Here is a 14,164-nt window from a genome sequence, read left to right as displayed (position 1 = left end):
AAAAAATGCAGATGAAAATGAACCTGTTCCATCTGATCGGCTATATAAAGTTAGGCCACTAATGAATTGCTTTCATAGAACAATGGCTTCCTGTGTTTCCCCTGGAAGAGAACTATGCATAGACGAATCAATGCTGCTTTGGCGAGGGCGATTGAATTTCCGGCAGTATATGCAGGGGATAAGGCACAAACATGGCATAAAAATGTACATTCTCTGTGAGCCAGCGGGGTTAGTGCATCGTATGATCGTTTATGCGGGCTCTGGGGATAGCGATGTGGGTGGACGTGGACATGGGGACAAAGTGGTGCACAAACTTTTTGAAGACTTTAAAAATAAGGGGCATAGTGTATTTTTAAATAATTATTATAATAACGTTCCACTATCAAGGGATCTAATTAAATGCAAAACTTACTGCACAGGGACCCTGTGTGTGGCAAGAAAAGAGAACCCGAGAGAGGTTTTTGGGCACAAACTGGCAAAAAACCAGATTGTTGCTCGTTGGAGTGAGGAGGGGATTTGCGTCTTCCGCTGGAGGGATAAGAGGGATGTGTCTCTGATATCCTCTGAGTTCGGGTGTAACCTCGTACCCACTGAAAGGTCGGGGAGGAGTAAACCGGAAGCAGTGGTGGAGTATAATAAGTTTATGGGTGGTGTCGATCACTGCGACCAGTTGCTGTCGTACTACACCTGCCAGCACAAGTCCCTCAAGTGGTACAAAAAACTTGCCATTCATTTATTCCAAATAATGTTGATAAATAGCTACATACTCTACAATAAATTCAGAGGCAACAAAAAGAGCTTGTATGAGTATAGAATGGAGGTAATAGAGTCCCTATTGTCCTAAAAAATAAGTGCCTTGCCCCCATCCCCTCAACCAAAAAAGGGTCTCTCCCACTTTCCGGCGATAGCTGGTGACGGGACGAAGGGTAAAAAACCTCAAAAAGATGTAGTGTGTGCTATGCAAAGGGAGTGCGAAAAGCAGTAATTTACATCTGTCCTGACTGTGAAGGTGAGCCTGGACTTTGCTTGCACCCTTGCTTCCAAGAATTTCACGAAAGGGTATAAATGTTTTTAATGATTACTAATTAGAAATATATATTTCGAGATTTTTATTGTTTTTCATTTTCACTGTGCATATAATTATGATTTTTTTCGATTGATTTCAACATTTCAAATGCCAAATTTTTGCTAATGATATTTTTGTAAAAATAAAATACTTTTTACCACAGAATTTCTTAGATTTCAAAATTTTTTAACCAAACCATTGTTTATACCCAAAGCGCCAAAAGATTACAGTAAGGGAGCAAATTTTTCCGTTACGATGACTAATAGTACGTTTTCAATTCCTTTTGTATTATTGCGTATTAAATACGAAAAAATATTCATAAACGTATGTAGTACGCAGAGAAATCCTTATAAAAGCACTCTAATTGATTTGTGGATAAAAACCAACAAAATTACTTGGCTTTAAAGCTCTTAAAATAAATGGACTTAATATCTTTTGATTCCGAATAAATAATGCAGATGAATGTGTCGAACGACTAGAGTTTAGACAAAAAATTCCATCAAGAGATAGAAAAGCGGGTTTGGCAATGCGGGTTGCATACCACAGAAGTCATCCTACGACGCGGGTGACATCCATAAATGTCAAAATAAAAAATATTTATTTTTCAGCAAAAAAGTGTACAATAAGAATAAAAGTAACATATTAAGCCTAAAAAATGCAGAAATAATCGTATTGTACAAAAAAAAACTTTCCGCTACCGGCAAAATTATCATCTCACGTTGCCGCATTGAAAGGGTTAATTTTATACCGTTTTATCTCCATGAACGCCTAGTTATCGCCAATCGTAATGGCTTCTATATCGAGATTTCCTAAAAATTGTTTTAATAACAGCTCAAAAATGTTAAATTGGAGAGATAGCGTACAATTAATGTCAAAATCTGATTCCGGCGATCGAAGAAAACACCCATTTTGATGGTAATTCGGGCAAAATATTACGCTTTTATTTTTGGCCTTCTTTTTTCGATTTCGGATCACTGCCCGACGTCGCGGACACCTAGTCGCGTATGAAGTTACCGCCACGGAGTACCGTGCAACCCGCTTACGTTTAAGAGGAAGATTAGTTCAAGATTCGGTAAAACACCAATGACTCTTCTCTTCTGTTAAGAAAAATTTCATTCCCATATGCCAGGGAATAATTTAGCAACGTATCTACCACCACTGCCAGCCCGTTTGTGCCGAGTATTCTGCGGAGACAAGTATTCAACTCTCAACACTCCCTCAGCCATCCCAGAAGGAAGACATCAGTCAAGCTTTTGTCCGAGCACTTTGAGCGGCCGTCCCTAAATAGAGACTGCCAAAATTGCGTGTGGGGGTGTATTTCTTGTCAACGCTAGACGGTGACGCATCACGTATTGTACTCGCATATTTCTTCTATTTTACATTCATCATAACCTATGTAACTCGCTCACTCTGATCTTCATTTACATGCCTTCCTGTCTACTAGTGTATTTCTATTATTTCCCCAAGGGGTTTGTATCCAGGACTCATGGCTACAACTCCAAGAGACAGACCAACATTATTTGATCCACTCTACTAGCAAGTTGTAGCATTATGTCCCACCCTTTTAGTCGCCTCTTACGACAAGCAGGGATACTGCGGGAGTATTCTAAATCCCCTCAATCCCGCAAGGGGTTACCAATCTCAAGTTCTTACAGTATGCTATCAATCCAGGATGGGGTTTTACCTCTAATTCTGTGCAACAGTATTGCTCCCCTGAAGGAGGTTGTATCCAGGAAAGTTGGCTAATTCTGCAAAAAATGGACCAATATTTATCATCTTCAATTGTGCAGGAAATATATAGGTCTTTCTCCCAACCCCTATACTCACCTCTTACTACAAGATGGGATAATGTGGGAGTACACTTTTATACTCTCAGTAACTATAGGCTACTAATCTGTTTCTCTGCACATCAACATCCAGTGTAGGACTCAATGTCTCCGTTTTCCTGCGAGCCTACAGATTGCTTACAAAGGTAAACTGATTATGCAGCCATTCTTTGATGGCAGCTATTATGTTCCATTTTAAACTTTGAGGTCATTCAGTCAAAAGCACTAAAACAGCGCTGTGCCAGCAAATCAAAGCAAAAACTCCTGGAACCTATTCAGGCACAAGACAAATAACATGAAGTTCATCTCTATAGATTTTCTGATACATTATATTCAATCATCACCATTATCATCACTGGTTAAAAATCCTAAGATTGGCTGGATATAGCTCTCCATTCAGTTCTCCCGTAAGGTAATCTATTCATGCCTATGAATTCCTTCTCTTTCACATCCTTCCTAGCCTGTTCCACAATATTATTTGAGGTCATCATTTCCCATTCTTGCCATCTACTTGATCCTCGACGATTGTCTTCACCAGGCCATCATGTTACAAGATATGGCCAATAGGGTTGTGCCACCTTCTTATTATGGTTTCCATGAGGGTTCTCTTCTCTCCTACTTTTCTTAGGACTTCCCCATTAATAACTCAGTCGATCCATTTGATCATCATTATTCTGCTGTAGCACCACGATAGACAGGCTCTGCCCTTCTGAAATGTGGTGCTACAGAAGAATGATGAGGATAAAATGGATCGACCAAGTAATTGGAAGTGCTTAGAAAAATAAGGGCCAAGAGAACCGTCATGAAAACCTTGATAAGAAGACTGAACAATCTTATCTGTCATAACTTGAGACATAATAGCCAGGGGAAGACAATCATCAAGAGACAAGTAAACGGCAAAAATGGAAAGGAAGACCTCAAGATAATAAGACATTACATTAAAAAGGCTCATACAGAGCACATCACAATCTCCAAGAATTTATTGCTGTCAATGAAATATCACAACAATTTATGCTAAATAATTATTTTAAATATAAATGAAAGCCGTAAGAAGAGTATCACAGCACAATCCATCCTTTCCTAGGTTCCAGTACTTCATGTCTTTATGATTGATTGATTGTGATATGAGATTGAATGAATTTTAAATGTGAGATTGATTGGCATTTATGAGTAACTAAAATAAACTGGAGTTAGGCATTACTTTCTGGATTTAATGAACAAAAACCATGATGATGAATCATAGCTATTATTAATCAATTTTCTAGAACTTTATAAGGCTCCTAGCCATTCAAGCATAATTTCAACTTTAAAAATTTTTTGACTCCAGTCAGCGATTACTTCAATGAAATAATATCCTGAAAAGAAATTTATAAATCAATTAGGCCATTTCAATTCCAAATAGAACGAAAAATTCTCCATGCTGCAGTCAGAGGCTTGCTTGAAAGGTAATATTTGGTGCTTACCCACGGAAGTCACACCAGTTCCAATTAGTGGCCTAAGAAACAGTTTATTACATATTATTTTACACATAGCTGTGATAACAGTTTTACAAAGTTTAATGGAGTTTAATTTTGAGCAACGAGTATGCACTTGTGTTCCGAGGACACCACTCTCATTCAACAAACATTTGATTCACACAACTCCCACACAACCATTCACACTTCAACATTCACAGGCTCAAGTTTATTTCACCTTACATTCAGTTCAGTTTAACCATCTCCTACCAGTCTCCCAAATAATAATATTCAAGTAATTGACATGGTCAACCTTATTCTTTTTAACTGAAAAGGGAGGCTCAGTGTGGCAGGATTAACATAATTCCTTACCCAACAATGGGGCATGGCTAAAACAATTTCATTACAAGAGAAGCAAAGAGACAATCTGAAAATGACAGTTAAATTTAAAACTGATTGACTCAACAACAATAAACATGATAAAAAATAATCAGCTAAAAAGTCAAGCCTTTCAAATTTTCAAAAATATTCGAGCAATAATCAAAACAACAGTGGCATGTACTTCCTTAAAAATGTAAAAACAGTGAAATACAGCACAGAAGAAATGAATAAAATTCACTTTTTTTCGGTAAACATATTCCAGCCAATGCTTTTGCAAGTGTCCCAGACAACTTCTCTCCTTGTATCAAAACCACCTCAATGTAACACAAAAAATATATTCAACATCATGAAAAACTCAATTGAACATTACATCCAAAGAATTCGGCTAACACGTTGAAATGGCAACAGTGATGCCTGGTTCTTGAACCATACTCCCAAAATAATTGGGCAAATTCAGATCATGAGTGCCTACAAGAGAGCTAACGGCCAATCCCTCTAATGACTGAGCACCCAGCAATTGGCAAAAGTGTCCACGCTTAGGCCATGTTTTATATCATCTGACATTTCATTCATGCCCAAAGTATAAATCCCACAGTTGATGAACACTATCAAGGCAAGCACATTAACTTGCAGCTTAAGTACTCATATTGTGAGAGACATATTCTATAAATTTTTTTCTGGCACAGTGGCAGTGAAAAGGGGCATTTTAGAAAAGAAGGGAAGAATGCAGGAAAACGGTGGCACTGACAAAAACACATCCACATTACAAAGAACGAAAATGTTTTTTTTTTCTGTGTAGTTGCTGCCACCTAATTTATACCGCTTTTAGAACTTGGCAGTTTTCCATTCCCCACATGTTAAAACATAGGAAATGCTACAAACACACTACTTTGCTTCCACTTCAAAGTCAAGCACCAATAATTTTGTTTCTTCAGTGCCATTACGGCTACCTACAGCACAAACGAGCTTGGTGTCATTGGCACGGATTCTCCATACAACACCACCACTTCCCCCACTACCCAAAGCCACCAAATTTCTGATGAATTCACCTGAAATGAAAGAAAAAAACATTCAAGCTAAATCAGAGATTCATATTGCCACATGCCCACATTAATTACCTGCGAAGGAATCAAACTATACACTTTTGAGCGTTCTGAACATATCACCACACTTTCTAGATTCCTCACTTCAAACAGCAATTTTACCAAGCACCCCTGTATTTAAAGTCCTTGCCCTTGAGGTCCATCTAGGAAGCCAAAGCAAGGGAGGATGGACTTCGAAGAAGCCACAACCACTTTATAAACTAATATCAGCACTAATGCTACACCTGGTGGTGAATTCAATTACGAACTTGCCATGTCAAAGGCAGTAGAATACAAATTAATTCTCCAGGATCAGCAATTTTGCCCTACAGTAATCAATGAAAATTACACTGCCCTTCACAATCCATGTTTGAAATTAATCACAGACCTTACAAGCATTAATAAAATCGCAACTCATTGTTATTAGAATAAGAAAATGTATATTTTTCCACGGAGATAACAAGCTGTATGATGCATTTTGTTGTAACTAACAGAATTATCAAAGGCACTAAGTTTCAACGAGTTATTCCTTTCAGTACACTTGTTCATGTTGTATTATAGAACAATATCCACATTACCAAATTAAGTGGAAAAATTTACATCAGCGGTACCTTTTACGTACTTCAAATATGTCTCAGTAGTTAGGCTTTGGTATTTCACCACCAAGAGCTGCACCACGAGGGATAACTGTTCTTTCTCCCAGTAAGGACACCCTTGCCAGGCAAGTTAGAGAAGCGAAGAAGTTACAAAGCATATTAAGAGATTCAGGGATATGGACAATGGACTATGGGGAGGGCAGCTATGAAAAGAGGTGGGAAGATTATTGGAGGGAAACTAAATGGAAAAATTTGATGGAGAGAGGACCATTACTTCATAAATTGCAGTTAAGGGAAGTCATATGGGACAAGCTGTAACAAATATTGAGGCACAGAAAAAGAGGAAATTACCTGACCAGGAAGGTGGAACAAATAGTACAAGAAATTGTAAAACAGCAAGAATAGACCAGAAAGGTTTAACATTCAAAGAAAAATAGCAGCAGACAACCATCTCAGACCAGAGATTTGATGCTTTAAAATATCATTCTTCAAGATACATATAACGGCAAGAAAATTGGAGGGCATAGAACAAGGACGGTAAACCACTCAATCATAATAACTAAGACATGTTTCCACATTTTGTGGAATTTGAAAAAGGATTTTAATAAGCTAATTGAGTGAGGGAGCATGCTAATGAGTAATGACCATTCTTAGGAATATGCTCACACAATGAAGAGACAGCTAATTCATAATTTGTACGTGACTCGTAGCGCACAATTGAGGAAGGCCAATGGAGAATCAGGATGGGAAAAAATAGAACAAGATACAGGACAAAGCAATGTGTTATCGCACTTACAGTTTACACTTTATGTGGGGGAAATGGTAGGAGCAGACTGACATGAGTTAGACTTTGGAATTCGAGTTGGCAGATTCGTTTTTAAGACATTTAGGTATGTTGATGAGCAGACACTGATTCGCCAGCCTGCAAGGCTAGAAGGTGCAGGTGAATACAGTAGGGACACAGTGCACAGAAAACAGAATGAAAATTAAGCACAAGAAGTCAGTTAGGTGCGTTAGTTTAACTTCAAGGGTAAGGATTGTGAAGCTCAGCATAAAATTAGCTAGGCATTAACTCGAGCTGGTGGATAAAGTTTAATAATTATGCCAGTGTGATAAGAGGAAAATTAAACATATCAGTAAGGTTATCAGGACATGAATTACATTGTTACAGCTACAGTAGAACCTCGGTTATACGACCCTCAGTTATACGATGACCTCACTTATACGCCGATTTTTTTAGGTCCGGTGAATAACCCCATATGAACCCATGTATTTCCAACCTCAGTTATGAAACTCTTCACTTATACGACGACCTCGGTTACGAAACGTATTTTTCCAGTCCAATGAGATAAAATACCTCACTTATACGACTTGTCAGAGAACTGCTCTACGAGAAGGTTGCGGTACGCGCGCCGACTTTAGTCATAGGAGCGGGGGTAGTATGCGCTCAGTACATAGATATGTCAATGAAGAAAAATTAGTTTTAATAATGAGCGATGCTGTTCATTAGATATTAATTTTAACTGCAGTAGATGATCGTTAATCCGGAATATCTATCTCTAACGGAAGATTGTCTAGATTTTCCAAGGTTATGCTTCCCGTCGCCCCAGCGAAATAACACCCAAATAAGCCGTTTAAAATCCTCGCGTACCGAAATTTTGGCTTCCAAGGTCATCCATAAAAGATTATCGTATTTGCAGTATGGACGTAAGTCGATGGTGATTCAACACGATGGCAAAAACAGCATGCGTGGTCTCATTCCGCGGGCTAATCCCTCATCCGCGGGACGAATTGAGCCGGAGGAAAGTTGCTTACGCGGCGCGTACATCAAAACTGACCCAACTTGTATCTGTGGCTTTAAATGAAATATAGTTTGACCTTGACTGCCTGTGGCAAGCGTTTATTTTTTAACTGAACGAGAGTTAGTACGAATGCCCTCGGAGAATAACTCGCGTCGTTAGTAGTAACGTAATCATTAAAGTCAAATTCAAAACGCGAGAGATAAGGCAGTTCCTTTCGACTCAGGAATGACTTATAACCATTATATCGAAGTACAAAAACAGTCTTGGTGTTTTTTTTTCAGATATGGGGAAGCAAAATATTACGTAAAGATAAGTCACACGGCTTGGGAGTCGAAGTTCCCGGCGCTGAAATCGCGGAAGATTGCCGGCAGAGAAGCTATACCCGGTAGATTCAATCTATTAGTGCTAAAATGTCATGGGAAAATTCTTTTTTAGTGCGTAAACAATATTGAGAGGGGAGATTTTTCCGGGCTCTTAATCTATTTTTGTCCATTCATTACTGACAGCAGTTGCGCGATTATTTCAAATGCTCACTTAAAATAAGTGATCTAAGCACCAGAAAAGTGAACTTAGTCACAGAATATCCCGGGTACCAGTGGCGTAACTAGGAATATGCTTTGGGAGGGATGGTAGTACCTGGGGGGCGGCTTCACCCCTTTCCTTCCCCCACCTCCCCCCCTCCGAGGCAACGGGGATTCCCGTAAAATTTTAAAAAATGGCATGCCTGTAAATATGTTCTACATCATTTTGGCATATAAAATTTAACTTTAAGTAGAGGCAGTTGCTGTTTATCAAAGCTAGACTTGTGTTTTAATTTTTTTTAAATTTCTCTGAGGTTTTGGAGAGGGATCTATCCCCTCATCCCCAACCATAATTACGCCACTGCCAGGTGCTCCATATTATCTATGGCATGGTATTTAGAGGGAGAAACCCGACAGCTGGGGTCATTTGCACCATGAGGTAAGAGAGGGAGTATAGAAACCCTGTGTTGGAATTAGCCAGGTTGTAACAATAGGCTTAACCAGGGCTTAATGTCCCATCTGCCGGACAGTGTGTTGCCCTGGAAGTTCCGTCCACACTACTCTCAAACAGGGATAGAGCCATCTCTGAAAACTTTCTGCCTCTGCCATTAACCCGGGTCCATAGGGTGTGCAGCCTTCGTGATGCATTAGTGAAATTTTGCTCCCTAATTATGGGGTTAATTTGGATGACTTTCTTCAGGTATTTCATTTCTTCAATCTCCAATCTTGGGTTTACCTATAGGTGGTAAAATGAATTTCCTGAAAACTGCTTTTAATGAGTCAACTTTTTTCAAAAATTGGCTTCTCTGTGAACATTTAGTGTCATCATTCCGAAATCTCTCCAGTATGATAGCCTTGCAGCTTAGTACCAGAAATGCTAGACGTTCAACCATGGGTAATGTTGTTCAGGAATGTAAAATTATGTTTCTCTTTAAGTAACACATCATCTGGGGTGTTTCTTTTGAGAAAATAAGATCATTAGGCTTCAATTTCTTGCCTCCAAATGAGTATTTGCATCCTGGAAACAAACCAGCCCCTACAGGAAAGGATTTCATGCTAAATACCAAAAAACCTCACATATGAAACTTCCTCACTTATGAAACTTTTTTTGGTTTTCCGCTGAAAGTTTCATAAGTGAGGTTCTACTGTACATTGTTTTCTAAGGAAGCATTGACTAATAGGAAAAAAATAATCACACAGTCATGGAGAAAGGGTAAACAGAAAAGGCCATAGAAACTTAAAGATTAAAAACACAAAAGTAAATTCCTGCAAAAAAGAAAGATAATCTAAAACCCATCAAGATAAAAAAGGAAATTTTACAAATATTAAAACACCAATTAATTACCTAAGGTATAAAAAATACTTCTATGACACCACAAATCATTATTTTAAAACAAACTACTTAAGATAAAGTAAATTTAAAAAATTATTTACATTAAAAATCAACAAATTTAAAGAGAGGAGAAAGGTTACTGAAGAATCGGGATCAAATTGAAGATTAGGGCTAAAAATTAGACTAAAATTAGACCAAAATGTGTAACTTTATGCGATAAAGTTAAATAAAATTAAATCATTGTTTAGGGTAGAGGTTCATTACAAAGGGGTTGATCTGTAAAATCATACTAATTAATGATACGATAGAACATTAATTTCAAATGATAGAGAAAAGAATTAATTTAATTGCGAGTGCTGACACAACAGTAATCACTGTATCAAATGCCTAAATTCAATGATTGGGCAACACCTAAAGGGTGAGTCTGTATTTCTGTATTTGGGTTCATTAGGGCACTGCTGTGAAGTTAAATGATGTGAGCCACCGATGGCTCGCATGTTACGGCTCACATCAAGGTCTCTCTCACATAACAAAGGTTCATTTCCACTATGCCATCAAGTAGTGAATACTCAATCAACAATTAATATGAAGACCTTAGAAGAAGATTTGAACAAGTGTGCAAATGTGACCTTTTCATTCGGATATACACAATAACCACAACGATCTCATTCTCAGCCACAGAAAATCATACACTACTGATGCACTAAAAGATTTTCTTTAAATTTGATGGAGATAAATAGCTCACCCATCGGCAGGAAAAAAGATAAAAATATAGACATACCTGTTTTAACATCCCACAGCTTTACCGTTCCATCGTCGGAAGATGTGATCACAAATTTACTGTTGAATTGTAAACAAGTAACAGCCGACTGGTGCTTATTAGGACCTGTAAAAAAAGCAAACAGGATGATAGAAAATTAAAGGCTGAAAATTGTTTGAGAGTTTGGTGAACTCAATACCTTTGTACCATTTATCAAATAACAATGAGCCTTACATTACACTAAATTCATGATTTAAATTAAATTAATTTCACATTAACATTAATATCACTCAAAATTAGAAAATATTTAAGAACTTTCAGATCAAAAAATGTGAGAATTTCTGCAATTTCCTAAAAAGAAAAATTCATGCTTCTTTCATTCATGCACAGAAAAAAAATTTGTTTCTACTCAATATGGCTTCCTTTTGTTTGTAGCATATTGCTGAATTACATGAACCATATACTTGGTTTCAAGATGCTAAATAAATCTAAAATGGTTTGAAGTGATATAAAATACGCAACACACCTGAGAGGGTTTGAAGACAATGGCCAGTAAGGATATCCCAAACTTTAACAGTTGAGTCTGCATTTCCTGAGACAAGTATGTTGTGTCGCAGCTCCATTCCAGAAGTCAGAGACTGGTGCCCCATTAATGTATGGCGACAGGCACCTGTCTCCACCTCCCATACTCTAATACTTGTGTCTAATGAACCACTCACAACATGAACACCATCAAACTGCAATAAATTAAAATTAAAAAAATCACGATTCCCCTCAACCACAGAAAGAATCAGCTGTAAATGTGAAACAGTTAAAGTAATGGGGAGGGACCATAAAAGTTAAGAATGAAGTTTGGAAAAAACTCCATAAATCTCATAGTAGTAGCGGGTGAAAAATCTCAAATTTCAACAGTGAAGAAAAATATTTACTTTTCAATGTAAATGAACCAAGAATTCTAAAGCAGGTAAAAATCAGTAGATGAACTTCTTACACAAACATAAGGCAAAGAGAGAGAGAGAAAAAATATAGAGGTGACTCAATGACCACCAAACCAGCAATGACTGCCTTATGCAGGTAACCTTGGGTCTACTTCCTTGGTAATGTTTCCACGTACATTCAACCTATACTGCCTAGCATACCACATACGATATGCTCTCTAGGGTTTCGTTTAATGGGAGCTAAAATGTCCTTACCCAGTGGGGAAAGTTTGTGCAGAATTAAGTTTGAAGTACTCCCAAGTATGTGCGGAGTCGCATTAATTCAGATTGAATGTGCTTAGAACTTTCATAGAACGTGCAGGGGTCGCTCCTCGCTGCACTAACTTTGAACATGTGCCAGGTGAACATTCTAAGCATATTCACTGAACTAAGTTAGGGAACTACGGCAAAGATAGTTGATTTAGCACATTATTTGACCGATGTCCGCAGGTTGTACAATCCAAGATGCAAGTGGAGTGTGGAAAACACCTCACAAATCATATGAACTTCGAAGATCATTTCATTTTCTCCTTCCAAATGTCTACTTAACATAAGAGCGACATTCGCGTGAATGCTAATGCCTTCATTACTTATTTCTTGGAAGTTTTGAATGCGAAGTCTTGGGACTGCAATACTATAAGCTATGTTTTATAATTTTATTTTTTTATCTTTGTAAAAAATTGCTTATTTTGCTTGACAAAATATTCTAAAAAAGGCAGTAGGATTTGAATCCACACCTCCAACCAGCGTGGCATATGCCATGAAGACATGTCCGAAACATTGTGTGTGATGTTGAAATCATAGAATTCCATGGTAGAGAAATTTCTTGATATACACTAGTCAATGGTATACGATTGTATTTGCATCACACGCATGCATCATGCATGGATGCATCACACGCCCAGCTAGATCAGTTAGTCACAATCGTGAGTCAGCACACAATTTTGATGCAGAGTTGCATTCTGTAGGATAACGGTACTCCTCAATTCCTTGCATACAGTCTGGCCAGTGAGAGCCAATCGCTGTCCCCCATATGCACCTCACACCCTCGCCTAGTCATACAACGTTGTCAAATACCGAAATAAGCCTGATCCACAAAAACAAGCCCTTTCTTCGAATCACCAAACCAAGTGAATCTTCCTTCGGTTCCTTCACACTCCTTGTCCTTTCCGGCTCCTTTCTTCACGGAACCCTTTTGTTTACAAGTAAAGTAGGCATTTTCCTTTCTAACCTGGCAACCTTGCCCCCTACCTCGACCTAGACCATTCTGCCTGTCATCGGACAACTCTCGATGCCCAGACTGTAGGCTTATCAACTTACAAACAAGGTCTCGGAACACATCATAGTTCATATATCGAGGACTTACAGTAATCAGGAAGATATCAACCCTTGATTGCGTCATGCTGCATTCTTCTGTTGAGAAACTGAAACAAATTTTCCTATTTTTATATATTTGCGCGTAATTTATTCGCATTCATTAAATCCTGTTTTTTTTGACGATTCCTAAAAGAGACGTTCATACGAATGTCGTTACTACGAATCTCCGGTTTTTCGGTTCCTTGAACTTAGTAATAACGAGAGTCTACTATAGTTTTCTCATATGATATGCGCAACGGTGTGGTGAAGTTCTTAATATCCATTATTTAAAATTTAAATATTTTTAAAAAGTGGGGCGTACAAGGTCTCATGTGGATAATGCAGTGGGGTATATAAGGGACAAATGGGTAGTAACGGGTAGCAGCGTAGTTTCACCATCAGGGTAAATGAAAATAAATGCAATTTCACAAAAGGGGACAATCACCTAATGGTAGCCAAACATTTAATGGTAACAGGGCATAATTGCAATTTCGATTTAGAAATCCTCCACTTAGAAATGAAAGGGAAAAAATCAGATGCCCTGGAAATCATGGCGATTCAAAAACTAAAAAAATCAGAACATTCCCCGGATGAATGAAAATTTATTTCATTCTGACTGACTGACCATACAATTTCAAGGACTGAGATGCACATAAAGTAGCAATTTATCCATGAAATGTAGAAAAACCATTCACCGCCGCCCCTATCTCCACCATCCTAACTTTCTAACCTTCTCCGTAGACCCAGAAAAAATCATTGGAATCTCAAGGTTTTTCAATTTTCAACTAAACCTTTACACACAATCGCGGCCCCCCCCCCCCTTTCATACCATGGAAGAACAATAGAAGAAGGACATGGGGTCAACCACCCAGGAGGAGAGGATCATCTGGATGATGACTCCATCCGGATGACCTCAATGTTAAAGAAGTAAGACGACGGTGAAGGCGTGGGTAGTACCCTCACCCATCCTGGAACCTTTCTCTCCTCCCTTCACCTCCTCTTCCAAGAAA

At 38.3% G+C, this 14,164-nt stretch overlaps 1 protein-coding gene across 2 annotated transcripts in view; it reads right to left on the bottom strand.

Moving 5' to 3' along the window:
- Window positions 1-4,379: 4,379 nt before the first annotated feature.
- LOC124158912 (F-box/WD repeat-containing protein 7) overlaps window positions 4,380-14,164 on the bottom strand; it is a 30,702-nt gene continuing 20,917 nt past the window's right edge. For both annotated transcript variants that reach the window (XM_046534329.1, XM_046534330.1), the window contains exons 9-11: window positions 11,348-11,558; window positions 10,843-10,947; window positions 4,380-5,776 (exon numbers count right to left, since the gene is read on the bottom strand). In XM_046534329.1, coding sequence (XP_046390285.1) covers window positions 5,613-5,776; window positions 10,843-10,947; window positions 11,348-11,558 — 480 coding nt within the window. In that variant the 3' untranslated portion in view covers window positions 4,380-5,612. The remainder of the gene's footprint in view (window positions 5,777-10,842; window positions 10,948-11,347; window positions 11,559-14,164) is intronic.

Source organism: Ischnura elegans, chromosome 5 (assembly GCF_921293095.1).
Source record: "Ischnura elegans chromosome 5, ioIscEleg1.1, whole genome shotgun sequence".
Classification (NCBI taxonomy): domain Eukaryota; kingdom Metazoa; phylum Arthropoda; class Insecta; order Odonata; family Coenagrionidae; genus Ischnura; species Ischnura elegans.
Note: the sequence above shows the minus strand (reverse complement) of the source record. Positions and strands in the feature narration are given on the sequence as shown.